A 27,229-nucleotide genomic window follows, 5' to 3' on the forward strand; every position below is an offset into this window, starting at 1 on the left:
TTAGTATTTTGATGTTTGCGGCATCTGTAACATATTTTTGCTACAGATATGTTCTCTGACTCTTCTCGATGATTCCCAATCACCAACCGTTGAAGGAAATGAGACTTTCATCGTTTATCTTAACTCCGTGCAAAAAGGGCGCCTGATTTCCCCTTCAGAAGCACTTATAGTAATTAACGACACTTTGGATGATGGTAAGGATGAAGTCGTTGGTCGTCGCTGTTGGATAGATTATTGCGTTTATTATGCTAAAATCACTTTATAGAAACTGATAATGAACAAAAATATTTCACGTTGCAGTTCCTAAATTCGAGTTTGTGGAAACGCGTGTATCGGTGAAGGAAAGTGACGGAATTGTTTCACTTGCAATCCGCCGCTCTGGCGACACTAGTGGCGAAGCTTCGATTATTTGCTACACTCGTCAGAACACAGCTGTTGTGGATGATGATTTCATCGAACGTTCGTTCACAGAAACATCTCGCTTGGTGTTTGCTGCCGGACAAACGGTAATTAATCACAAAAACAACAAAATATTTACCTAGACTTTGTCATCGATCAGAAATCAGAATTAATTCCGTTATGTAGCTTACACATGTTGCAAATCACAGAAAATCTGCTCGTCACCATGCTGTTATCATTACATGTAGTTTAACGTTTTTATTGCAGCTTGGGCATTGCAACATTTCGTTGGTGAACGATGGTATATATGAACCGAATGAAGGATTCAGCGCGAAGTTGGAGAGTGGTATGAGTGATGGTTGGTATGGTGCGAGGGTGGGAGATAACAACCAGGTTCAAATTACAATCACAAATGATGAAGATGGTGAGATTTATTGACATTTGAAACTGAAGCTATACGACAGCTTTCGCAAACACCTAAATGAAACTTTCAACAGCTCCCACTTTGGAATTTGAACGAGCGGAATACTCAATACGCGAACCAGACTCGAACGACGGAACTCGATTTCTCACTGTTCGAGTTGTCAGGAGTGGTGACGTCAGCGAAGTTAGCAAGGTGAGTTATTTATAATGATGTTTTTACCATTGTTGAAAAACAATGGAGGTTTAATGTTAAACCTTAGTTGCAAAATGCTTCACATCAACATGATATCTTTTGCTCTATGTAGGTTCGATGCAGCACAAGAGATGGTTCAGCAAAATCTGGATCTGATTATGAACCTAAGAGCAGGTTGTTGAGATTTCAGGCTGGTCAAAAGAGCGTTACATTCAAGGTCGGTTTGCAAAATTGAATAATCTCCTTCTGGCTTCTAACAAACATTTATGTTCATTAATCAGGTGAACATTTTGTCTAATGAGGACACAGAGTGGCATGAAACTTTCCTCATTAAACTCGGACCAAACGATCCTGTCAATGCCGTGATTGGAGAAAAATCGCAAACTACAGTCACCATTCTCGACAAGGACGCAGCTGGAAGCCTTGTTTTACCCTCAATACCCATTGTGGTGAGTTTCAACAAGAAAATGAAAATACTTGTGGCATTAGGCAGTTAGCAACAAAATTGCGTTTTAGGTATCTTTGTTGCATTACGATGACGTAGCAACTGGAATTAAAAGCGATCCTTCCCCTGGTTACCCACTCATATGTGTAACTCCGTGCGATCCAAAATACCCATATTACGTCGACACAAGGAGTTTGTGCGAGGAAGCTGCAATAAATGCATCAGCTATTAAATTTAAGTGGGAGGTAAATAAACAATTGTTTTTTTGATCTTTGAAGTCTTGCACGGTGTTCTATTTCAAACTTCTGAAGTTGTGGTAAGAACAGCTTGTGTCAATTTTTTCTTTTGTGTTTTAGGTTGCTATGCCGACCGAAGAAGCTAATGGGGTTCCACCTTTCGAAACGATCACAGATAACACACCTTTTACAAGTGTCGACACCAAGGTGTTGGACAGCATTTATTTCGGAAGGAGGTGTGCATTTCTTGTATTTTTTTGTTAACTTTGTTTTTATCGGAAGTTGTAAAAGCGGCAACTAAGACTATAAGCAATGTTATTTTTTAGATTCAACATACGATGTGTTGCGCAAGCAGTTGACAGCGTCACACACACTGCAGGGACGCCATTGGTCAGCAAGGTGGTCACCATAGGAACGGACAGTGGACTTTGTCATAGTTCGATAGTTTCTGGCTCTCCTCGCAACTTCCAAGCTCAAAGCTTCATCGCCAATTTGCGTTATGTACCAGCAGATGCCGAAGAACATCCAAATACTGTCCATATATCGGTAAGAAACGAAAACGAAACATAGACGATTAAATTGTGTTGTTTCTGAACTATACCGCTATTTATGTCGACAATCTAACGAAATTCTTCAGCAATGTTAGTAAAATAGAAATATCCAAATTTTATTGATTGTTTTAGGTAAAAATTCCACACCAGGATGGGCGGCTGCCATTAATATCGACGATGCCTTTCAGTAATGTTCTTCTTCTTTTATCTCGTTCAATCGACCAAAGTCAACATGTTTGTTCCAACCTCGGATATTCGGCAAGTGATAAAGAAAAAGCGGGACTGGGAAAAGGTAAAGAGCGTTTTTTTTATTTTGTTACGTCAAAAGTTTCGTTAATTTCAATTGTAAAAAAAAGAAAATCAAACAAATACAAAAAAGTAACTGACTCTTACGTTCCGGACCGATATGCTAATAGTGTGCCGACACACTGGTGCCACATTATTGTAATTAATACTTGTTGTAGGTCTGGGTTTCATATCGGAGACAGATTACTCGAAGTTGTCCTTCGGGCCTGGTTATGATAAACCTTACCAGTTTGATCCAACTATTCGCGAACCTCGTACAATCGACCTCTACAAGTATCTCAACCTGAAAAGTTGTACTTGGCAGTTTGATACATACTATGAAGTGAATGAGTTGATCGACTATTGCCGGGGTGTAGTAGACCCTGACTATCAGGTACAAACCAATCAAACCCGTGCAAATTCATAGTTTCATCCAAAAAGTGACAAAACCTTACATTCCATTTTATTTTGTAGTTACGCGGTGCGGCCGAGTCCCAGATTACTGTCACTGTTCCGTTGTATGTTTCATACGTATACGTACTCGCTCCACGTGGATGGGGTTCGATCAGTCACAACACCGACATGCAATTCTCATTCAGATACCAGAATATTCTTGGGAGTAAAGGTGAGAACTGTGTAATTATATCCAGCAATGTAGCATTGACTTGACTTGTATGTAATATTACGAAACATGACACCCTCATAAAACAGTTTTATTTCACTCAACTTATTTTTTAGGCATAAGAACGGACGGAGCTCCCTCCGGCTCGCTTCGTGTGCTTCAGATAAAAGCTGACAAGGACGGACGACTTGTTTTGGAATTTGAAACTCACGCCAAGTTCCGTGGACAATTTGTTCTGAGACATCGCACCTTGCCCAACAGAGTAAGTGCTGAAATGTTTAGTGTGTAGCTAGTTGATTATTTTCATTGTTCTTTTTGGCTTGAATCCTTTGCAGGTGTCAAGGGTGATCGCGCCTGAAGGAATGAACATAGAGTTTGAACTCACTAACGTATTTTCGGAGAGCACTTACGATTCTCCCAACCAGAAATGGAGAGCTGTGAGCACATACAGTAAAACTGACTACACGGGAAATTATGTTGTGGAGCTCTTGCCTTGTACAGTGTTACCAACACAGAAATGGCAATCCACGCCACCTGGAAAGGACGCACCTTGCTCCGCTGTTTCCCCTGAAAGGTAAAACCAGCAAAAATCCTAAATGTTTGGGTATTATCATGAGGTTTGGAGGCTTGGCAGCCCAGGCATTGCAGCCTAGCTGGATCAGCCACTTTTTCCTGATAAGCCGGAGCAAGATTTAAAAAATCAAACTCCGGTGAGGTTTGAACTCACGACCCTGGGCTAACCAGGCCCAACGCTCTACCAACTGAGCTACAGGAGCTCAGTGGTTTCACGGGGTATATTGTGGCCAAGGTACACTAGTGCGCAAGCGCACAACTTGCCAGACAACCTTCACATATACGTAGGGTATCTCTACCACCTTATCAGATAACGCAGTAATATTTCATGCAATGACATGAAATATTACTGTTTTGGGTACTATTCACTTTCTGACATGCTGAACGTTGTGTAATGTGTATGTTTGTTTAAACGTGACTTTCTCGTACACAGTTTTGACATCCAACTTGAATTTCAACAAGCGAATCGTCCTGTGCCGGTCGTCTACACACTTAAAACACAATTTCAACTGTGCAATAACGAGAAGGTGTTCATGACCGACCCACAAACGTTTGACGACAACATCAGCGATCTTGACTACACTGGAACTTACACGAAAGGTAGTTTCAGTCCGTTGAGTATACAGATCCTCCGCAAATACAATGTCTCTAATCTGTATTATGTGTTTAGGTCAGACCATATTTGGTCGGGTTTTGTGGCAACCGAACCAAGATTTGCGAAGTGCGTATCGCCTGAAACTGGAAAAGGTTTATTTGTGTACGGGAAAAGACGGCTCCGTTCCCTACTTCGATCCAACAGGCGAGTTATACGAAAACGGTCCCCAGTATGGATGTATTGAGCCAAACAAAAACCTTCAGCACCGCTTCTTGTTACTGGTAAGAGTTTCTTACATTAACACAATTGTCACATTTATTTAAAAATACAAAAACCTCAGGATCGATCAAACCGTGGCGGTGAAGATCGTTTATTTCATGACGTTCCGTTCCAAGCGTATTTTTCTTCGGATCGTCCGGAATTCGCTTCCATGCGCGAAATTCCAGGCGTTGACGGTTTTCTGATCAAAGTCGACGCACTTTATAAAGTGGAGGCTGGACATCAGTGGTATATACAGGTACGCATTTACTACAAAGCATGTTTTTTTACTAGACGGCAAGGTTACAGCCATCTTTAAGGAGTTCGCTTATTTACTTTAAACATAGTGACTAGGGAAATCTCATCTTAAACAAGGTTTTATAATATTTTATAGTTTCAACTGTGCCGTAACCGTATGGCTGATCTTAGTGCCGATGTGACGGAACATGTTTTTGCAGGTTGTATACGTGATAAGCCCAGATAACACGATGTCGCGCGTGAGGAGGTCTGCGATCTTTAACCTTGAGTCGACACCTAAGATTCGCAGCAGACGAAGTGCAAACTCTCCTAACTCGTTTAACGTAGGATGGCTAGACGGAAAAAGTCAACAGAACGGAACAAACATGCGGGGAATACGAATAGACGAAGCGGAACTCTCTCCCTCGGTAAACGTTGTCGCGATTGCAGCAGCAGTCGGCGCCATCGTTCTTTTCCTTATCGTCGCGGCAACTTGCTGGCTCTGCACAGCTAAAAGGCGGAGAGTAAGGAGGAAGGAAAGAGACCTTGAGATATTAGAACGCAAGAAGTTGGCGATGGAACCGACGGGAAACAGGAACAAGCAGCAGGTGGCAAAGGTTGTTGATCTGGACAAATACGCTGATGATGACGAATTGGATAAGAATTATTGTGGAAAAGTGCGTGTTTCTAATGTGAATCTTAATAGCTGTGAAACGCCGCTGCTAAAATCAGCGAGTGCCACCACAAAGCCTAACAACAAAAAAGCTGTTTCCAAACCACTTCTACATAATCGCAGAAACCAGCTAGATATCCAAATAGTAAACAATTTACGAGATGACGATGCCGAGTCGGGAACAGAAGTGTAAAAATGCAGTTTTCTAGTTAGTCTATCACAAATGCCTGTATTGCATTTTAGCTTCGATATCCCATATTTTTACGCTTATTGTTGTTAATCTTATGCTCCAAGAGCATTCGATGTTTGCCCTTTTTTGACTGATGTTCGTCAATATTACACATCATATTTAGGTAATGGGTTATAGATTGACGTCAGCTTCTTGCCTTGTGCTTTCCGCAGAGCTGTTTAAAAAGTAGCTTTGGTAATAGGGTTCGGGTTGTAAATTGATCGGCGCACTGTGGTCATTCCACAGTTTTCTACCTCGTGCGTTGTGGCCCTAAAAGTTTCACATATGCAAAAATCAGATTTGACACGAAATTATTTTTTCGGGACGTCTTTACTTTATCAACAAATGGCCATTTCCGCTTCCACGCAAGACCTCAGCAGCTAAGCTACTTTTTGACACAACAGTCGCTACCCAGCGCATGTTTGTGTGAAACCTATTTATACAAAAACGTTTATTTGTTTTATCAAAAGTTTGAAAATCTTGCGCTCAAAACAGCATACAGTTCTTTTTCCGTTTTGTTTTATCGCTTTTTGTATTGTCATGGCCGATGCGACAATCAATGAAAAGTCGGTTTGTTCCTTTTCTCTTACTTAAAGTGGCGTTCTTTTCTATGACAGCGAATTAACATTGCTGATCATCGTTTTACTTCGTAATCTACATACGTCGTTATTGTGTATCGTATTTATTTCTCGTCATGTTACCTGCTAATGTTTTTGCAATTTTCCTCAATGGTGCTTGATGCGCCTAACAATAAACTCCATCAATGTTGTTTGTATGTGAAATAATATCCAGTTGAATGTAGATACTGTGTGAGGCGTGATTGGAAAGTGCAGCACCCCGCGGTTTCAGAAATAATTGAAGGCTTACTGTTATTTGAGTTTGCCTCTGTAGTGTAAGATGTTGCCAAGCATAATAAAACACGACTGCGTTATTTTCGTGATAAGCCAAATTGAAACAAGACATCGGAAAATAAATTCAGTTTCACTGCAGCTGATTGCCTTTCTACTTAAAAGTAAAACAACGATTGAACAGCATTTATTGAAGAATGTGATCGCCGTAAACAAATCATTGTTACTATGATACAATACCCGCAAGTTGTTGCACTGCTTAACAACTAAACTGGCATATACCGAGCTTCAAATTTCGCCCAATTTCAGATGAACTTTAGAACGAAATCGTCATAAACGTAACATAGAAAAGTTTTTGACAAACACAAAAATTATTTAGCTTCCTGTCTTCGTTGAAGCAATGTTTTGATGTCCCTCATCATAATACTTGATGTCGGCAACACATTGTGGTGGTAGCGCCTAAAAGGAATTTGGCTTGTTTCTTTGTGAAGTTTTAGTTTTTTCATAATAAATATTCTTTGTTAAAGCACCGTCCTGTTGATATTAATTAAGGCAAGATACTGTTGCTTGCCAGTTATCTGTCTGGGAAGCAAATTACAGGCCTACCTGTACATTTTGCCCGTGTGATCAACCAAAAACTTGTGAAAGTTCCATTCAATATCATTTGGTCGTATGGGATCATAGAACAGGCGGTGTTTTGGAGCAAAGGAAGAAACAACAACGTTGCATTGATCCTGCGGAGTTGTAGTTAGTATACTAGTAGTAAGCCACTAAGCCCCCTGAAGGCTAATACCCCTAACGATCATTGATGCCCTGCATGATACGACTATTACCTTCATGAACCCGAACAAAGGATGGGCGTTATCGCCATTTACTTCCAGCTTTTGAAAGACAGGAAAGTTTGGCTGAAAACCATTTCCAGGTCTTACATGTTCCAATATTGATAGAATTTCTTCGTTTCTGCCTGGCTCCTGCAATAATATTCAAGATATACGTTCCATAGACTTCTTGATTCATTCTATATGTTGCATACCTGTAGTCCAAATTGGTTGCAAGGAAAAGCAAGAACTGTTATTCCTTCGCGATCGTGCAGTGCATTCAATGGCTCGTATTGCCAAGTTGCCCCTCAGAATGAGGCAACGTTGACAATTAACAAAACTTCGCCTTCAAAGTAACAAATGAGAATTGTTACAATCACTGTCCCACCATTACCTCTGGTTGCATAACGTTGTGCTTATATTTACCACGGAACTGTGAAAGGGAAACCTCCGTGTTGTTTTGCAATGTTATAAATCGATGATCCTCGTCGTAGATTGTCATCGGCGATTTAAAACATTTCTCTGTAGGCTTTGCTAATCTGTGACCAACTACTGGAGCACCACAAAACAAGGCTATGACGCATACCAACAAACATTGGAAGGACACCATGACCTCGACCAAAAATGCGATCCCCTTAAAAATGTATCTTTTTATGCTTCTGAAATATAAAAACAAAGTTTAGTAGGCGTTCATATACATTTTTGGCTCTACTTCACTAAAAAATATCTGTTTTTGTATACGATTCGCGCAAAGTGAATGCAGCAAACTAAACCTAGACGACTGGCTTGTAACGAAGCAGCAACGTCTATTTAAGCTGTTTGTCAAGACCCAAATCAGGACTTTCGACAAACATTTCTGTTTACACGGTTTGTGTAGACACGACTCACACAAAGGGGGCACTGTTTTTCTCTCGTATTTTGTTACAGACCTATTTAATTTTTTTAGTGAGCCTACATATATTGTGTTGAGACTTTTTGAAAACAGTGAAGAACAATTCTTGTCTCCTAAAAATGGAATTTTACCAGCGTGCCACATTTTAACCCTTTTTGCACGAAAACTATTGCACAAGGTTCACAATATTGCTACTTGAACGATAACTGTATAGCTAAGGTACAGAAAACCATATGGATTAATTATCAAGTCAGTCGCCTGACAACACAATCATTTCTCAAATTGTGACCAACCACATTTTAGCAAAACATATACCGGATTTGAAATCTTTACAAGTGTCCAATATTTTGAAAAAAGTTGATATCACGGCATTGGCATATATCGGTTTGTCGACAAAAAGTAAAGCGTTAGGGAGCGACAAAGAGTCTGATTGGCTGAACTGCGAGTCTGTGATGTCAATATCACGTGCCACAACAAACATCATCTGTGAGCTTTTTGGTCAATTTGTCCTTTTTAGATATTTAATTGTAAAACCATTAATGTTTCGTTTTATAGTCTTGTACTTTGGTTTGAGTTTTTTTGCAAAGCAACTGTTTGCTTTTTGTCAATTGTTTAGGGTGTATACTAGCGTCTCTTTGGGTTTTATTTGTGCAGCAACATTTTTGTTGTCTACAGTTTTATGATATATGAAAGTTTAAGATAACTTCAAGTGTTTAAATGGATTTGAATTGTAAACATTTGTGATGGAAGCAGTCATTCAACCAAAAAAAGTCAAAAAGAAATCAAAGTCAGAAACACGTAGTGGTAGTGAGGTAAAATATAGCCTAGTATGTTACTGCTCAAAATATTTTTTGCTGTAACTATAACGGAAATGTATGTTGTTTGTTTGTTTTACTTTTTCTCATAATATAACTGTATTTAATCCGCACAAATACTGGTTAAATTTGAGCTGTGAAAGAAATGCATCAAGTAAGTTACAAACATACAAACATAAAGTTTTTAAATTTTAGCTTGGAGACATCTTAGATCAACACCAAAATGATGAAAAGTCATGTTTTCCCAATGTTGAATTGTCAGGTGACCAGCTACATTACCACTGTTTATGCAATAATGAAAGTTTATTTTTAAGAAAACTGATGATATAGGCTATGTCTTAGTGATGTTATCATGCTTGATTTTTTCATGCCGTTTACATAGTAATAGGCCAGCTAGATATGTTAGATACATATAATAGTGAACAAAACACCTTCAATGTTCGTATGTAGAGTTTTTTGCTTTTTTAAAAATTAGAGACTTAAGGTCAGTTTGATCGGAGATAATAAATTTTTTTACATTTGCACTTGCAATCAACCATACATTGATATAGACTTTCAGTTGGATGACTCTGATTTTTCTGGATTAAGTAAGGTTCATGATAATGATGTAGGAATTGGGTTATCCAATGTTCTTCATGAAGATTTTGCAGAAATGGCAGTTTCACCAATTTGTGGTTAGTGTACCTCTTTTAATCCCTTACTAACTTATACTTATATTTTAAAAAAATATTACAGATATACCACTGTTATTCAGTTCAAAATACACACATTTAATGCATAAAAAAGTGAATTTTAAAATGTCTAGCAGAATGTTTGCAAGTGTGAAAACTGTATTGTTATTTTGTAGTAAGGTTTGCTTTATACAGATATTGACCTAAACAAAGTAGATGAAGGAAGTGTTGGCCCTCACTTGCCAGTGCAGGATGAACTAGATGAAAACGACACATTGGTATGTATTATTCGTGACTGATTTGTTATTTGTGCAGACATTATGGTGGTCATTTTTAAAAGAGGTACTTTTTCATAGATAAATACTGTATTACCTGTTCAAGATGATGACTGGGATTTGTCAACAACTGAGCAGAACTCTGATATAATATACCCTTCATTGGAAAGAAGTACATCAAAACAGAGTGCAGTAATGGTACTTAAGCCAAAAAAAGCCAACAGTGCTTGAAAGTAACTTTGTTTTGTAATTTTAGAAACCATTTACACATAATCAGATGGGATTTTTTTATCAAAATCCTTTGTTGGAACAAAATGAAATGTACACAGATCAGTTTATCACTGAATCAGCTATACATCATGCACATTTTAAGACCCTTTTGCAAAATTACCACCAGGTTTGTATGGTTTATTTATAAAGCAAGCAATTTATAAGAGCAACATACTCCTATAGCTCAGTGGTTTCCAACCTGGGGTTCGCAGCACCCCAAGAAGTGCATGGGGTGATTCCAAAAGTCTGTGAAAGAGAAAAAACAATCTTCCTAAAAAAGTTTACATATATACATGTATATGTTATTTTCTGTTTCCCTGTTTTCGTTGTTGTTATGTTTTTTTCATTTAAAGTTTGATTTTTAATCCTTCCTGCCTATTACTTCACACTAATTCGTGTATTTAAAGAAATGTACGTAGTTCATCATAAGAGCTTCAGGTAAATTTATGTGGGGATCTGTTGGTAATCACTGCTATAACTTGTATGAACTACATGGGGATTTATTTTATGTTTTATAGGCCCGTATGAAGCTTATCAAATCAAGAAAACAATTTGAGGCACAGAAGGATGATATCAACAATCTGTTTAAATCAGTGTTTGCAAGCAAACAAGGCAATGTTTCTGCTGAGGTATGAATACTTTTTAAAACATGAAGGCCATCATAAACCTTTTATTATATTTTTAGGCTTATTGCCAAGACCAGAGAAAAGTAAAAACCAGTCACAATTATGAAGTTTGCTCCTTTGATAAAGAGGAATGTTCTAAACTTACATCGGCACTCAGAGATGGCCGCAGATTGGCAAGCGATGACATACTTACATGTTCTTATATCTCCACACTTTGTCGTCTTAGATGTGAACAATTTTTATATGATGTCACAGAAAAGTACAAATATCACAGAAATAACTTGAAAGTTAATAGTGGTATGATTTGAATGCACAGGTATTGCAGTGTATATTACATACTTATGTGCTTGTTTTTGCAGAGACCACCAGTTCATCTTCACAGCTTTCTATTCTTCTGCAACTTGTAGATGAATGCCTGGCAGTTTTAAAGGAAATTTTGAATATTGTGTTTAACTATAAAAGACAAAGGAAAGATCCTGATGAAGTTGAAGACCGATTTTGGAAGGACATTGATCGCTGGTCATCGTTGGTAAAAAATTACATCACTTTTTTTTGATCAGTGGTTTTATTTTCAACTTCCTGTCTTAAGATTTTTTATAGTTAGGTTGAAATTATTAAAATTTATATTCAAGAAGGTGGTTCCTTTGTCATCATAAATCAATAATACTGACTCTATTCAAAAACCCAACACTTTTCCGTTCATAATGTTATACTCTTTGTAAATTTGTTATAAAAACACCCTGTTAAATTTACAACTAATTCAGAATATTTGTGTTTTGTAATGTAGAAAACAAAAATGTGGTTAGTTTGGTTTAATTTTTTTTTTTTAATTTTTTAAAATGTCTTACATTTGTACACATAACAAAAAAATATTATTGGGAATAGGTTGTCCTTAATATGATTCAATCTAATGAATGTGAAAATGAATCTGGTCGACATTTTCGTGAGGAATTGTTCGTTTTAAACCATGTGATTAGATGCCCACCCGGTATTAACTTATGGATGAACGGTTTAGTCCAAGTAGGAAAATTTCTGCATAGATTTCTCTCCATGCACTGCTAACAATATTTAAAAAAAGGTTTCAGGGCCCTTACCTTTCACCAGCAAGGACAAAACTTCCATTGACCATTCAATTTATTTGTTGTACCTTATACTTAATCCATCAAAAGGCAGACAAGATTTTTTATCCCAGTTCTCGTCTGATGGTTATGGTAACCATCTGCCTCATCAGCAACAAAGTGAATGGACAGTGGTGTGTGACCTTTTTAACATTTTATTTCATATTGATTCACTTGTTTAACATGAGTAGATAGATGAAGATGGTGATGAAATTGATCCGGGAAATTGTCCAACTTCAACAAATATCATGCCTCTAGAGAACGATCTCATAACACTGTTTCAACAAGTTCCCTTTCAAAGTTTACTTGTCCATATCCTTGGTTTAACACTTTCTTCAGGTTAATTTTTTTACGTTGTTTGGTGTAGTTTGTTTATAATTGCATTGAAACAAAAAAATAATTGTAAAGTATTACAAAAAGATTATTTTAATTGTTCTAATGTAAGTGAACGCTTACAGTTATTAGGATTTTTGTGTTGGTTATCATTAGAATTATTTTAGCAGAAGATGTTTATGAATATTCTGAAAACGATCTTCCAAGTGAGGATGTGATGGCCACATTGGTAGTTAGTGATCAATTGTGCAACATTCTCGGGGAAAGCTTGCAAATTCTAGGAAGACCAAAGTAAGTTATCATTCTGCTCGGTCCAACTTTGAAATAAATAACATCATTTTCACCAGATATAAGCAACTGGTGAGGAGAGTTGCCCAAGCTATGAGAAACATTGTTTTGTTGATATCTGAACATCTGGAACATTATAAAGTGGATCTGGAGAAGGCATCTCACCAAATGTAAAGGACAGGCAAATCTGTTCATCAAATAGTATAATTTTTTTGTCATTCCAGGTACTCTCTTGAAAGACTGCAGTTAGAGTTTGATGAATTTTGCAAGAGATGTATATCAAAGTTGCTGTCAGTTGCACGACTGGGAATTTACCAGTTTATTGCGGATTTGCCATTTGGCTCCATGTCTCTTCGAGCAATTGAAACCCTTTACCTGTTGATGAATGTACCAGCTGGTGCAAGGGCTGAAGTGGAGAAACTTGTCAGAGCTGAATATTCAAAACAGGACTGGATTGAATTTGTCCAAGGTAAATCTTCCAATGTGTTAGCTTGCAACAAATTATTTTGTTTTCCACATGTGACTGCAAGTAAAATGCCATGGACTTCGATATAACCTCAGAGGTTATTGATTTCAGTTCTCATCCCATTTCAACACAACTTTTTTTTTTTATGTCCAGACTCTGACACAAAACTTGCCTTTGAAGAGCAGTTGTCAGCTATGCCGGCTAATGAAATTGTATATCTTCTCACTGCTTTTGCCAACTTGGCACAAATGCGGCCATCGGAAGAGGATCACCTTATAAATAATGTTATTGTAGACATTTACAAGGTAATCTGCATTGGTCATGGCCTGGTATCTTGCTTTTCAAATTTTTTTGCCTTGCTTTTTTCTGTGGTTAATCAAACAGTAATAATTTGTAACAAAACATTTATACTGCTATTGCTGTCTAAACATTAAATATTTTTTCTGTATTGAAACAAGGTTATTTTTTACATTAATTTTTGAATGTTTAGATTTCTTTCATCTATAAATCAACGAAGGACATTTGCTGCAAAACTGGACGGGAACTTCTTTCTTCCGTCACATTTCATCATCCATTTACAATTTCAACCATACTTCATTTTATAAATGAAAATATAAGTATGGTGGCAAAAGTTTTGTGTGCATGATGGTAAGAAATGAATGCAAACTTATGTATGATGTTTTAAGGTCAAGTTCGATCAATGGCAATATACTCTATGAATGATGTTCCGTTTCATTTATGGAAACCTTGTCCAGAGGACCTTGAAGTGTTGAGAAGTTTTCTAATTAATTTTAGTCCTGATTCCATTGAATCTCGGTTTGCTCAATATATAATCAAGGTATAAGTTCAATTTATATTTTCTTCTGGCAGTAGAAAAAAAAAACAATTCCACTTGTGTTTCAAGGGCCTCAATTTTGAATGTGGGAATGATGGAAACTTCTTTCTGCCCCACCAAACTCATTGTCATCTTGGCATATTGTTGGTGGAAGCTCATGCTCATTTAATGCAAGATAAACAACATGCCAACATAATGTTGAAAAGTTTAGATCAGGTTGCTGTGTTTTAGCTCTTTTTAAAAAATATTGTGTTACATTGCTAACTAAAAACTTTTTTTTGAAGGTTTCAAAAGTAGCTTCAGTGACTCGCCTTGCCCCATCTGTGGAACACAAGTTTACCAAGTGGTGTTGGGAAATGATCTTGCAGTTAAAATTACACCACAGGGAATACATAGTAAACGGTAAATCATCTACAGATTTTTTATGTAAAATTTACTTACAGCATATTTTTTTATAATTTGAACAATTGTGTATAATCATGTTCATGCAGAAAATACGGTCGACTTTATTGTCCTTGACCTTAAGTGTGAAGTGTCACTTGTGCCAATACTGGATGCTATAGACAACAATTGTCCCATTGCAAACTTCCTTGCTATCATGATGACTAGTATTGGACATAAGTATGTCCCACTCAATGAAACTTAAAAATTTGTTTAAGTGCCTTTTCATTCTTGCAGTATGGAGAAGTTTTTAAGTGAAGGAATTGAGCTTCTGCTTGTTTTGGCACAGCTTGGTTACACAAGGGCAGTTACGAAATGCTTGTTTTGTGTCATTCCCATATTTTGCAAAGCTAAAATGAACTTGGCTGAAAATGACAGGTGTACAAAAATCTTGTGGAAGTTTTTTTCAGTGATCATTAACTTGTATGTGTACAGATTTAAAGATGTTTTACTGGTGCTGCTCCATTCTGCCGATAAAAATTACTTCTCAGACTTGGCAAGTCGCATTATGCCTGATACTCAGCTGCAACAAACACCTACACAACTTGTTTTGTCTGTAATTAGTTCTCATCTTAGCCATGGTATAGCCATTCAATTGTTCCATTTTCCATTTTTCTGTTATAATTTTTGTTGTTTCAGATGCTGGCAGTGAGGAGTCATCATTTTTGGCTTTATATTGGCTTGAATTGGTTTTTGCCATAAATGATTGGCACAGAAATGTACATTTGCAACACATTGCTGACTTTTTGTTTCAACATGGTTTTATAATTGGTGAACGATGCAACTTGGGGTTTAAGTGAGTTCTGAAATCCCATGGGAACTTTTTGAAGTTAAGAACACTAACACATTATTTTATGTTTTAGAACAATGTTGTATCAACAGTTGGTGGAAATGATGTTACATAAACCAATTACAAATCAAAACATCCACCACTCATCTGTTGTTTCTTCCATCTTGAACCTTATGTCTGGAAGCAATGCCAACCAAATGCCATGTCTTGTAAATTCATTTCAACATGGAATAAACATATACTTTAGTTATGCTGCATTGGAAGCTGAAACAAGGTACAGCAAATATAAAACATTTAAAAACTATGTTGAGAGTTATTTTATCACTCAGATATGAAGATGATAGTGGACTGTGGGTAGCAGTGGTATCAATGCTCCAACATGACGCCAAACTAAACATTGACACTTGTTTCAAGAAGGTTGCTGCAAAATTAAAACTACCTTACATACCGCAACCTGCAAATCTCTGCCTATATAGGCATGTACAATGATCCAAACATAGAAGTGTGTGGTGATAACTTTTTTCTTGTTTGTAGGTGGGGTGAGTTAGCACTTCACACTCCCTATGACCACCCTTTGTTGGAAGTTATTTGGCTTAATTTTTTTGTGAGGTTTATTCATCTACCACCAAATGGCAAAAGTAGTGTAGGCTACAGGTAACTATTTTTCAAATTTCGTCTGTAGGTGTCCGAATATAAACATCAACTAAGGGACAAAATTAACATCATTCAATTTGTTTGTAACTGATTCAGGAAAGTTTTATGTAACAGGCATCAGACATTTTATGGTTTATTTGTAGATTCTTTTCAGCAGTTTCTATTTTGCCAACATACAACAAATTACGCTTGCAACTGCAAAGTACCTCAGAGTACCATGTAGGTATAATTTCAGGCAGGAGTTCCAAAGATGGTATGAAATCACATCATGAAAGGTATTTAAAACTATTCCACCTTGTTTCTCAAAACAATAAATTATTTTCATATGAATAGGTGTGTTCAATTGTATCTATCTTTTAAACTTTGGCTTGAGGAGCCAAAACTACATGAGGTTAACCTTTACTTGCCATCACTTCCCCCACAGTACAACCCTGATTTGTTGGCATCTGTACGAACCAAACAACAAGATGCATTTGACAGTTTTGTTGACTTGTCAAGGTATCCTGTTTGTCTCAAGTAAACATTGATTTTTTTTGAATGTTGTTTTTTTGGCACAATAGAATTGAAGGTGAGCTCCAAAAGATAAAGAAGGACTTACAACCCAGTGGAAGCACAAAAGTGGACAAAAAAGCTATATCATATAAAAGCTTTGTCACAAGTATTGTAAGTAAGCAGTTTTTATGAAAATGTCCAACTTATGTTTACAATTTATAATTTTTCAACTGAACAGGATGTTGATCAAAGAATGCAGAAGATTACGCAGTTGATCAATCAGTTTGAAGAACCAAAACCACTACCTTATGTGGCTGCATACGGAGCCCTCAGTTCACCAGTTGCACTTGGTGATGTTTCCCAAATATGGAAATATGAAACTGTTCTTCAAGTAATTGACCTGGTAAGAAGTTTTAATGTTTGTTACTGAAGTTAAGTCATTGGTTTATCTTTTGTTTTAGGACCTTAAAATAATATCAAGTTTTGCTGAAGATGTTCTGAAACTACAAAATCGCTTGGGAAAGATTGATGCAGATTATCTTAGCATTCTTCCTAATTTATATCATATGAAGGTATGTTACTCACAACTCAGTTTAGCCTTGATTATTGACAAATTAATGTTATTTGTAGGACGTAGAATTATGGCAGAAAGTTGAGTGTCAATCTGGATTTTCTGTGACACACAAATGTTCAGGACCTGCACAAATACGTCTTCGATTTAAAGAAAAAACAATCCATGGCTCCGTCTCACAGGAGTTAAAAGCTAACAGGTGTGTTTGCTGTTTTATTTGCACAGAGATGTGACTTTAACCTTAGTGGGATTCTACAAAACTTGGAGTATAATGTTGGGGTTTATCATATTTGCAAATGTTAGGCGTGGCTTGTAGAGAGTAAAACATGCATTTTAATCCAAATAAAAGCTCAAACATATATTAATGAGGTTTGGGAGCAAACTGGCATTACATTAGTTTGTGAACTTTTTAGAAATTTGTACCAAGAAGCTCTGAATAAGTTCCTTAATGAAGATACTAGTGACGATTTGTGTTTTGCTGCTTTGCACCTTGAAAGTCTTATCCATGCATTGGAGGGTAACTCTAACAACCCAACCTTCAAAACTGATGTTACTCTGTAGGTATATTTATGAGAAACTTTACACATGAAACTTAGGCTTCTATTGTTTATGTAGTTCTGTGCAAGAGGCTGGAACAAAACTATTTTATTTGCTTGCGAACATGTATTCCAAGGAGAGAAAAGTGTGCCACCCTACAAGACATTTGCTTTCTTCCTGCGTGGAAATTCTTGGCCAAGTAATGTATTTTCTTAAGTAAACCAGTAAAAGTTAAAGCAGACTGTTTCCTTTTCAAGCTGTTTATCTCCCAGTCAAGTGAACATGCAGAAAACATATTAAATGAGGTTTTAAGTAATCCTGCTTCTTCTGCCTTGTTATCTCCACATTTTGCTCCTGGTGCAACACAGAATGTTTCATTGCAAACACAAATTAACAACTACATACAAATGTATCAACGGGTTATGAAAGTTGTATCAACCAATACTGATGAAGATGCGGATGTTCTCTTTGTTCTTTTAACAAAGGTTGTCATGTATTTGTTGTGGCAAATAAATATCAACACATAGTGTTGCCTAACATACAAAGTATATGAAATTTTATAGCTCTTTCTTTGTAGCTATAGAAAGTGTTTCTTTGTCAAAATGTATTATTTTATTATTGTGCAACAGTTTGAGGTTTCAACATGGCTGGAAGAATTGCAACCAGCACTGAGTGAGAGACTGGAATTAATGCAACATGTGTTTGTGGGATTGATCAGCTGTAATCTTAGAATAAAACAAAACGACAATCACTTTCAAAACGACAGAGAAGACAGGTAAACCTGCATTACAGTTACATTATCTACAGTTTTACAAATTTTGTTACATGAGGTTATGTATTTTTTCAAACAGGGACAAAGATGTTTTGTACAAAGCTGTTACTCACCAGCCATCCCATACAGCAATGCAAGAAATTTACTTAAATCATTTCACATCAATAATAAAACACAGATTCCCGGAAACGTTACAACAAGCAGTGGAAAATTTGTTGGAAGGTTAATTGTATTTGTAAACTAATATTATCCCACTATTGAAAAGTTTGTTTTATTTGAATTATTACAGCAAGCAATGTATTGGGTACATTCAGGTACTTAATGAAATAATACAAAATTATGATGACAATAATATATACCTTGTCTGAAATATTTTTATCAATTTTAAATTAAACTATACATATTTTTTAAATTTTATTTTAAACTTAATTGTTATTTACCTATTAATATAACTTACAAGAAAGAAATATGAAAATATTATTCATTATAAAATATTTCATCTCCATTATGTTTTAGCTTCCTGTTCACATCATGTCCAACCAAATGTGTGGGAAATAGTTTTGTCTGCATCTTTTAATCAAACCTTGACACGTGACACAGAAAACTGTTCATCTGATTTTAATAAAATGTATTCAACAACTATTGACTGGAACACACTTCTCAAACTGTTTGAGAACTTTACATGGTATTTTAGAATCCCGATTACAAATCAAGAACATAGGTATATGCAACTCAGAGCGTGTGCTCCATGTGTATCTAATATACATTTATGGATTAGGTGTAGTGAGTTGTTTTCTAAGTGGCAGAGTTATGTTCCATTGTTGTCAAGAATGTTTTGTTGCCTGGGCCAGACTCTGCTTGTGTTCGTGGAAGAGCACAAAATTTCACATGAATATTTTGATGAAAAATTGTCAGCTAACAAACACTGGTGCCCCTTAACAGAAGTGATTCAATTATACCATGTGTGGATTGACCCCATTCAATACAATCCCACTGCAGGGTATAGTTACCTGGTTATTTTAGGTGCTAAATTTTGATTAATGTATTGTGACTTATTTATAGGGCATTGTGGCCGTGGAATAACAACGAAGAAGTTTTGGCAGACTGGATGTACCAGTCTTTGTCAAGTGTGATGGTGGAATTTTGTAAAGGGTCAGTGAGGCCAAATTGTTTAATTAATATTGATGAGAATTCTATTTTTGGTTGGTAAACTGTGCAGGGACCAAACATCTTCATCACTGCAGTGTGTGTTTACACACTATGCCCAAATTGTTTTACAATCCAAACATGAACTACCCAACTACATTTTTACAAAATATCATAATATGCTGAGTAATCTTCCTTGGAGCAAGTTTATTCCATCACCAGAGAGTTTGGACATTATGGTCCAGGTAAAATTTTATAAATTTGTTTCTAAAAAAACCTAAATTGCACTTTTTTGTCTCAGATGTGTGAAATCAACTCCAATCTTATTCAAGATTTTTTGTGTATGGTGGTTTGTGATATTCCATGGACAAGCTTTATGGGGACATACATCTCACCAACTAACTTTCAAAACATTTGGGAGGAAAATTCTGTTAATAGTCGAGTTCTTGGACAATTGCTTCATGCTATAGTTATTTTAGGTAAACCACTGACAAATGCATCTAAATTTAATGTTCAATAAAAATGGCTTTTGCTTGTGTTAGGTTCAAAAGAAATTCGAATGACTAAACTCTTGCCAGTATATGATGAAGTGGAACAATTCCCAATACACTTAATTGGAAATGATCAGATTGAATATGTGGCAAATTTGGTGTCTGACCACTATAATTGGCCAAGCATATTTCTTCCACAACCACTGCAATCTAAAAAAGATGTCCATCATCAAGTATTTAGGCTGCTAAAATTAATTTGCAGATTGCCTCTTGTTAGTGAAGAAAGAGTGAAGGTAAATGTGATATTTTGTTCGAAAATTTGGTATTTTCAAATCATTGAAGCATATTTTACATATATTTGTAACATGTCTACCGTGAAAAACAAAACATGTGAAATTTAATTTTGCACAGGCATCAGATGGAAGAATGTTGGTACCAGCATTAGTTGCAAATGATGTCCTTAAACAACAATCATATGTTCGGTGTGTGGGAAGACTCCTTCAAAAAAGCAAACCGGATGAATTTGGTTGTGTTTCGGAAATGTGTCAACGTTTAACAAGATTTGTTGAAATTACAATGGAAAGTGTAGAAATGGCTGCAGCACATGGTAAACTTATTTGCTCAAGGCTGCAATCAAAATGGTATTGCTTATGATATTTAATTTTGTGTAAACATGTTTTAAGATATGGATTTACACAATCTGACGTCATTAGTATTCACCATATTCGATTACCTCAATATAATGCCCCCCACATTTCAAGAACCAACTCTGCGGGGGTTTATTAACGTTCTTGCAAGGCTACCATTTTGCCAAAACCTTTTGTGTTCAGACAAAATGGGGCCAACGCACATTTCTGCCCAATGCCAGGTGCTGCATTTATGATGTTCATGTTATATGTACTAATGTCTATCCTTTTGTTCTGTAGGATTGTGTGTATTCAAGGTCAAGGGCATTATCCAAAAAAACTTTGTTTGCCTGCTTGGCGGCTTCATGCAGTATTGCTATTTTTCCAGAATTTTCTTGCCAAATTATTGAAGTTTGTATAGAAAGTTATGTCAACAGTGCTACGAGTAAGCAGTTCAATTGTCTGCATTTGGGTTCAGAAATTATCATGTTTTTGTTTCTCAGTTGATGTCCTTGGTGTGTCGTCTTCTCCTACATGTTTTGTTGATTGTTGGAGTGACATTTTGAAGCTCTTTCAGGTTTCTGCCTATCAAGAGGTAGCAAATTAGTTTATAAACACGAAGCTAACTCTATATAATCACAAATAATGTATGACCAATAAGCCAATATCATAAGTGAGCTGCAGATAGTTGTGCTCGCTGTTTCGCCAGCTATAGAGCTAAGACCTATCAGGTCTTATCAATGTAGCTGTTGACTGACGATGGTTTTGTCAGCTATCTAGCCAGACAGTGACTATTCCACTTTGTGGTGACTTTGCAGTTGACATGAATCTGTTAGGTCGAAACAGTATACACAACAGTCTGCAGCTCACTAAACACAACTAAGTTCTTCAACAAAAATTATTTTTTATTAGGAGCTGTGTATCCAATGTAGTAAGCATTCCAGTTTGCTAACACTGCATGCCACCATAATGGATCTAGATGTTATGCCAACCTTTTACCATTTCAAACAAGATCTGCCAGATTGTACAAATTTAGTGCCACAAGCATTGTTGGACGTAACAAACAAAGTTTTGGAATGGCTGCCACAATGTGCATGTTTGTAAGTTTTTTCAATGCATTGTAGGCATAATAATGTATTGAAGTTATGTTACTGCACTTTACAGACGCACAAATGAAGCTAAAATTTTGCTGCTTTTTGACCAGTTTCTTTATGCCTGTTCGCTAATGTGGCAAGCTGCTTCAAGTAATACAACAAAAGGTAACAACTATTTGATTTGTCATACATTATAAATAATTAACAGATTTGAAACTGTTAACAGATTTTTCAGATGGTACTGTTGCAGTTCAGGCAACCAAGTTGCTACCAATTCTAGAAAACTTTTCACTTGACAAAGTGCGAAGTGGATTTTTAGGAACTATTGGGATCGGGAAACAGTCTGCCTTTTCAACAAGTTGGTGCCTTTTCACTTCAAATGAAAAATTTAGTTTGTTTAAAATATTTTTTTTAGGTTTTCGCCTAGCTGCAAAGTGTTTAACAATGTTTTTGCATCAGTGGCATGCAAGGGTATATCCCATATCAACTGACTACATTGAAATAGCCGAAAAGGTATAGAAACATTTTTAAACATCTACTCAGTAAACTCACCACGATCTTTTTAGGCATTTCAATCGATCAAAAACCTACCACAGACCAACAAACAGTATGCTGACCTGGTACCTTTTATTGATGAAATCTGTGATTTCATGGAAAATCAAAATCAGGGCAATTTGAAAGATTATCGCAAACTTTTATCAATTTTCATTAAAGCACATTATAATGGTGTTTTGTTTTTGCATCACTTAATAGAAGTCTGAGAAATTTTATTTTTTGTGAAACTTTGTGCAATTTTATGCAAGTGTTGTTGTGATTTTTGTGATATTAAACCAGTTGTGCAATTTTGACACACATTTATTAAATAATATCAACGTTCACACTGCATATTGAAACAACAAAACAGGTAAGAAACACTAATGGTCTGAAGCAGACATAGAAGCCTTAACAAACCCACAGTATTCACTTCCCAACGGTCGGCCATTTACAGCAAGAATCATTGGGTTATCAACTCTAATGTTTGAAAATTTAAAAGTTTGCTCATCAAATGACAAATCGTGATTTGTGAAACATGGTTCGGGTATTGCCACAGTGTCACCAATAATCATGCCTTTGCCCTGGAAAGTCACATGAGAAATAGTTATATAATGTAACAATATTAAAAGCAATTTCTTGTTACCTCCGCCAAATTATAAACAGTAACTGCACAACAGTTTTCTTCCTTGTCAATTATTGCAAATGTAAATGGAACCAAGGTTACACCAGCCATATTGCACACAACCTTTCCAAACACAATCTGTTCAACAAAGGCATTTAATTTAGTTGATTATTTTGAAAACAAAAGAACTTTAACACACTTTATCTTTATTGCCACCAACATCCAGAGCTGATAGTGGAACTTGTGTGAAGGATGTTTTGGTATCTATTGTCTGCTTGCCACCAGGACCTATGTTCATTTTCAAATAAGGGTTACAGTACAATGCTGATTACAACTAAAGCAGCAGTTGCATACCTTGATCACAGTCTTTAAGAGAACTCAAAAGAGTTTTAATTCTTTTTGTCTTAAGTTTTCCTTTTTTCTGTACAAGGTCAGACACAATTTGAAGATATTTGACTAAATCTTTTGTTTTAGCAACTGGTTCTTGCCACAAAGGATCCAGCAACACAGCCTTTTTCCATTCCTCCAAAGCAAGAGTGTAATCTTCACCATATCTTAAAGAGTTGCATAAAGTTTAATTACTCTTTATGCACATAACAACAATTGGTAAAAGTGAAATACCTGTAGGCTTGGGCACGATTGTAATGAAGATCAGGATTATAAGATGATGCTTTATCAACTTTCTCCGCTTGTGAATATGCACTAAGTGACAAGGTTAAAACCTACAAAAATTTATATACATTCTTTCTTATCACAGATCAACATTCCACAAGAAATTTTTTGTTTGTTTTTGTAATTATCACCTTTGGGTTTTGTTCACTGACAAAAAACATGGCAAGGTATGCATTTCCAAGTATGTACCAAGATGTCCCATCATTTGTATCCATTTCCACAGAATCTTTTGCATGTTCCACACTTTGAAGTATATTTTTGGCTGTATCCCCCTTTTGCAAAGGTTTTAGTTGCCGCAGTACCATTGACAAAGATCGCAGGGACACCTTGTTCTTATTGCGCCGTAGTGCGCCTTCAAAACAGTCTTTAGCTGCAAGGATGTCACCCTTTTTCCAAAATGTTTCACCAAGCATATTCCACGCTTCAATTAATGATGGATCTCGTTTTACAACTTTTGACAAATGTTCCTCACACTGTTGGCTATATTCAGATAATATGTTTAGACCCCTTGCAGTTTGTAACAAATATGTCGTTTTGGGGCAATTTGTCTCATAGGCTTTTAAGGTTTCCAACAATTCTTCTACTTTTTCTTGAACCAGTGTCCTTTTTTTGGAATACAATTCAGCAGCATTGTCACGGAGAAAGTTGTCTTGAAACTGATAAAGTTCATCAACCAAAGATACAACAACTGATGTTGAATCCGCCATTGTTGGCAACCTGTAAGCATTTTTTTAAATATAAAATGGATTTTGGTATACACTCTAGCATACCGTAACTGTAATTATAATTTATTTGTAATTAAAATTCTTACAGTTCACACAAAGAAGGTAAACGGCCTGAGGCAAAACAAATTTAGTAAATGGCTTGTTACTCCTTCATCAGATCAGTAATGATGAGAATAAGAGGCATTGTACTGTATATTTTTTTGTTATGCCTAATACTTAGGACCATGGAAAATATTTCAGGTGTGAATATACAAAAAAAATTAACTAACATTGGAAACTTATTGTTCGGATCGGTTTTAAACGTAAGGTTGGTTTTTCTGATATGTATATATGTTGAGTAAAGTTATACATACATTAAGGCATAATGTTTTTAAAGCAGACCAGAGACATCTTCAAGACTATGCAAATATGGTTATTTTCGTATAGACTATATGACAACATGCCATAAATGGCTTGAGTGTTCAGTTATTCAGCAAATGCATCAACACAAGAAAAAAGTTGGTGGAGGGATTGGAAAACTGGTAAAAAAAATTGTTTTCTCAGTATACATTTGGTTTGAATACTTTAGCAGACAATCCAAAAGGAGCAATATATTGGGGCACTTTCATGAAATATTAATGCATTCAGCAGAAGTTTTTATATGTAGAAGTTTAACCTATGCACCATATGTATCCTTTCATACACAGTATATTAGGAACAGCCATCCTCCACATATATAAGTATATATATAATATATATATCGCATACCATGTTTTATTATATTGTACCAAACCAGGTTTACTTGGTTAAATGGAGAAATGAAGATAGAGTGGCTAGAAATTTGGCTTTAGTTGAAATCCGTGAGAGCAGACTCCATCATCGGTGGATTGTTGAGCGAGTAAAATTAGGAATACAAAATTTAATTGGTCTTCAACCCAGCAAGCATGTAATACAGGTATGTTAGTGACATAGCAAACATCTACATTATTCCAATCAACAAAACATTCAGGTTGCTGGCTACTGTCAAAACGGAACTCAACTTTACTTGTTGACTGAACAATGCAATAAGTATGGAAGTTTGGATAAATTTATAAAAACCAATCCATATGCAAGTATGCCTGTTGTAAAGCGCTTTTCAATGGCAATTCAGATAGTTGAAACCTTTGTCTTTCTTCACCATGAAAGTGGATTGCCGAAAGTACACTGTGATTTGCACGACCCAATGCAGGTACAAAAATTTATGACAACCAAAAAATGGAAACTAAGCTTAACATTTTAGGCATTGAGTCAGTTCCTAATTACAAACACATTTCGAGTTGTTTTAAATGATGTTGATGAAATACCAGTTGATGAAATTTCACGTCAGCATTTTGCTTCATGCAGGTAAGCATACACCTTATTATTGAAAAATGGAAATGTTCTTTTTTCTAAAGGTCTCAGTCTGCATTAATTCATAACAAATCTATCCGCTCAAAGTGCAAAAAATGTAATAAAGTTTTGCCTGTTTTTACAGAGCTGAACCACAATGCAAAATGACGAACAAAGCATTTCTTGCTCCAGAACAAAGGTATAATCCAGATGAATGTAGGAAACAAGATGGTAGAGTTCCGGCAACAATTAAAGCAGACATTTGGAAAATTCCAGATTTAACCAAATTTTTGTTGATGGAAAATATTAAAGAGTCAATTGAGCAAAACCAAGCATTAAATCTTCTCTCTGTGTTGGAAGAGATACACAGTCTTTGCAAATTAGGAAACCCCCAAAAAAGACCTACAGCTAAACAAGTTCTACACAATTATTTGAAGGTTTTTCACCAACTGCAAGCCAGATTTACCAAATTTTAAGAGGAATTTGTTACATGTTTAATATATTTTTCACCAGCTTTAACAATTTATTTCTCAAGGTGTTATGTAGTAATAAATAACAAAGCAATCTATTTTGTGGTTATATTGCAAAATATTACAACAGTATCGTATATTTTTACTGTAATGGATGAAGGAGGATGTTGATATTTTATATTGATGTATAAACTTACCTTTATTTCCTTACACGAAAATCTGGCAACACTGTAAATTTTCCTATAATAGTCTAAAAACAAACAATAAAAACCAGCGATTTTAAACAACAGCCAACAAATATTTAACACTTCCAATTCCAGGCTTAAAAAATAAGCAACTTAACAAACAAAAATTAAGTACATAAATGTAGCTTGGTAGCATTTCATTACATTTATTATGATTTATTGCTGTTGAATTCAGCAGATTTAGGTAAACATATCAGAAATGCTGAAAACAAATTAATACTGATACAGTTTGATCTTGTGAACTTCCTTATCTTGGCATTCCCTGGCTTGGTTAAAGTAATAAAAAGTTCCATCCCTCCGCACTAATTTCTTTACATATCCTGGGTGCTTCGGCCACCTTTCAGCTTCATTTTTAGTTATCAGTTTGTATTCAATTTCATCTCTATATCCAGCTTCTTGAAATCGAAAGGCATTTTCAACCTCATCACTCCAATGTTTGGCACGAACCATTGATTTGGGTTTTGGTCCATCTCCTATCATTGTAGCAGCTGAAGCCATATTTCACAAAACTGTAACAGGTAATTCCTAGTTCCAGAAAAAATATGTATACACAAATTACTTTATTTTTAATACAGACAATTTACCACACACTCTTCTGGAGGTAACAAAAAAATGAAAACAGAAAAACCAAGTACACAGTGCAAATATTTTGGCTGTTTGTTTGGATTTACATACATAAGTAGTAATGCTAAATTTATTTTAAGCAACAAAAACTACTAGATCATATTATCATAACACTAAGACAGTATCCTCACTGTAAAATTCTGAAAAAAGAAACAGTAACAGACAAGTTCTAAACTTGTCATATGCATCACCCATTGACAATAAAACTGTGCATACACCTTGGAAAAAGCAGCAGATTCATCACGAATTATATCTCAACCTCAATAACAATAAACCGCTAATGTTTATCAGTGACATACCTACCCTACCTACAGAGCACAGATTAAGGAAATTGGACGGGCACTTTGCCATGCCATGTACAACAGATCCACAGTGTAGTTACGACTCAAACTGTTTGCAAGT

At 35.9% G+C, this 27,229-nt stretch overlaps 6 protein-coding genes across 9 annotated transcripts in view; 3 read left to right on the forward strand and 3 right to left on the reverse strand.

Annotated features, from left to right (window-relative positions):
* Positions 1 to 6,488, forward strand: part of LOC145896153 (extracellular matrix organizing protein FRAS1-like) — a 41,075-nt gene extending 34,587 nt beyond the window's left edge. For both annotated transcript variants that reach the window (XM_082985013.1, XM_082985014.1), the window contains exons 60-77: positions 47 to 194; positions 301 to 506; positions 667 to 823; positions 897 to 1,015; positions 1,128 to 1,232; positions 1,297 to 1,464; positions 1,532 to 1,705; positions 1,817 to 1,932; positions 2,023 to 2,242; positions 2,380 to 2,539; positions 2,712 to 2,926; positions 3,007 to 3,157; positions 3,271 to 3,416; positions 3,490 to 3,728; positions 4,161 to 4,327; positions 4,398 to 4,603; positions 4,663 to 4,839; positions 5,039 to 6,488. In XM_082985013.1, the coding sequence (XP_082841139.1) occupies positions 47 to 194; positions 301 to 506; positions 667 to 823; positions 897 to 1,015; positions 1,128 to 1,232; positions 1,297 to 1,464; positions 1,532 to 1,705; positions 1,817 to 1,932; positions 2,023 to 2,242; positions 2,380 to 2,539; positions 2,712 to 2,926; positions 3,007 to 3,157; positions 3,271 to 3,416; positions 3,490 to 3,728; positions 4,161 to 4,327; positions 4,398 to 4,603; positions 4,663 to 4,839; positions 5,039 to 5,683 (3,519 nt within the window). In that variant the 3' untranslated portion in view covers positions 5,684 to 6,488. The remainder of the gene's footprint in view (positions 1 to 46; positions 195 to 300; positions 507 to 666; positions 824 to 896; positions 1,016 to 1,127; positions 1,233 to 1,296; positions 1,465 to 1,531; positions 1,706 to 1,816; positions 1,933 to 2,022; positions 2,243 to 2,379; positions 2,540 to 2,711; positions 2,927 to 3,006; positions 3,158 to 3,270; positions 3,417 to 3,489; positions 3,729 to 4,160; positions 4,328 to 4,397; positions 4,604 to 4,662; positions 4,840 to 5,038) is intronic.
* Positions 6,489 to 6,767: 279 nt separating this feature from the next.
* LOC145895083 (glutathione peroxidase-like) lies at positions 6,768 to 8,040 on the reverse strand. Its single transcript, XM_082983833.1, has 5 exons — positions 7,812 to 8,040; positions 7,601 to 7,731; positions 7,401 to 7,538; positions 7,174 to 7,301; positions 6,768 to 7,026 (listed from the first exon to the last, which is right to left on the reverse strand). Exons 1-5 carry the CDS (start codon positions 7,993 to 7,995, stop codon positions 6,939 to 6,941), a joined length of 669 nt encoding a protein of 222 aa, XP_082839959.1. The 5' UTR covers positions 7,996 to 8,040; the 3' UTR covers positions 6,768 to 6,938.
* A 910-nt stretch (positions 8,041 to 8,950) lies between these two features.
* LOC145896058 (ectopic P granules protein 5 homolog) lies at positions 8,951 to 22,436 on the forward strand. The gene is made up of 53 exons (XM_082984864.1): positions 8,951 to 9,089; positions 9,288 to 9,354; positions 9,644 to 9,766; positions 9,959 to 10,041; positions 10,120 to 10,236; positions 10,295 to 10,435; positions 10,827 to 10,937; positions 10,994 to 11,231; positions 11,294 to 11,463; positions 11,820 to 11,954; positions 12,013 to 12,186; positions 12,244 to 12,391; positions 12,553 to 12,676; positions 12,733 to 12,843; positions 12,898 to 13,142; positions 13,293 to 13,444; positions 13,630 to 13,756; positions 13,826 to 13,977; positions 14,044 to 14,190; positions 14,259 to 14,376; positions 14,466 to 14,595; positions 14,653 to 14,793; positions 14,851 to 14,996; positions 15,055 to 15,211; positions 15,279 to 15,479; positions 15,535 to 15,681; positions 15,740 to 15,859; positions 16,003 to 16,134; positions 16,193 to 16,357; positions 16,420 to 16,522; positions 16,590 to 16,754; positions 16,813 to 16,923; positions 16,982 to 17,121; positions 17,336 to 17,479; positions 17,538 to 17,658; positions 17,717 to 17,944; positions 18,089 to 18,234; positions 18,311 to 18,453; positions 18,748 to 18,952; positions 19,010 to 19,231; positions 19,294 to 19,383; positions 19,451 to 19,622; positions 19,679 to 19,856; positions 19,920 to 20,161; positions 20,280 to 20,475; positions 20,552 to 20,736; positions 20,795 to 20,939; positions 20,998 to 21,089; positions 21,407 to 21,594; positions 21,659 to 21,753; positions 21,815 to 21,946; positions 22,004 to 22,101; positions 22,155 to 22,436. The coding sequence occupies exons 1-53, from the start codon at positions 9,021 to 9,023 to the stop codon at positions 22,347 to 22,349; spliced, it is 7,827 nt and encodes a 2,608-aa protein (XP_082840990.1). The 5' UTR covers positions 8,951 to 9,020; the 3' UTR covers positions 22,350 to 22,436.
* LOC145896059 (tetratricopeptide repeat protein 5-like) lies at positions 22,350 to 26,220 on the reverse strand. The gene is made up of 7 exons (XM_082984865.1): positions 26,156 to 26,220; positions 23,548 to 24,133; positions 23,366 to 23,466; positions 23,099 to 23,298; positions 22,944 to 23,032; positions 22,766 to 22,882; positions 22,350 to 22,703 (listed from the first exon to the last, which is right to left on the reverse strand). The coding sequence occupies exons 2-7, from the start codon at positions 24,121 to 24,123 to the stop codon at positions 22,503 to 22,505; spliced, it is 1,284 nt and encodes a 427-aa protein (XP_082840991.1). The 5' UTR covers positions 24,124 to 24,133; positions 26,156 to 26,220; the 3' UTR covers positions 22,350 to 22,502.
* LOC145896060 (protein O-mannose kinase-like) lies at positions 24,136 to 26,064 on the forward strand. Of its 3 annotated transcripts, none has more exons than XM_082984866.1 (6): positions 24,136 to 24,448; positions 24,518 to 24,662; positions 24,917 to 25,075; positions 25,130 to 25,348; positions 25,400 to 25,503; positions 25,634 to 26,064. In XM_082984866.1, the coding sequence occupies exons 1-6, from the start codon at positions 24,276 to 24,278 to the stop codon at positions 25,962 to 25,964; spliced, it is 1,131 nt and encodes a 376-aa protein (XP_082840992.1). In that variant the 5' UTR covers positions 24,136 to 24,275; the 3' UTR covers positions 25,965 to 26,064. The 3 variants fall into 3 exon arrangements, with proteins under 3 accessions (XP_082840992.1, XP_082840993.1, XP_082840994.1); XM_082984867.1 differs by having other exon boundaries at positions 24,521 to 24,662; XM_082984868.1 differs by having other exon boundaries at positions 24,136 to 24,662.
* LOC145896061 (meiosis expressed gene 1 protein homolog) lies at positions 26,208 to 26,724 on the reverse strand. The gene has a single exon (XM_082984869.1). It carries the CDS (start codon positions 26,699 to 26,701, stop codon positions 26,417 to 26,419), a length of 285 nt encoding a protein of 94 aa, XP_082840995.1. The 5' UTR covers positions 26,702 to 26,724; the 3' UTR covers positions 26,208 to 26,416.
* Positions 26,725 to 27,229: the final 505 nt, after the last annotated feature.

This window comes from Ascidia mentula, chromosome 3 (genome assembly GCF_947561715.1).
Source record: "Ascidia mentula chromosome 3, kaAscMent1.1, whole genome shotgun sequence".
Lineage (NCBI taxonomy): Eukaryota > Metazoa > Chordata > Ascidiacea > Phlebobranchia > Ascidiidae > Ascidia > Ascidia mentula.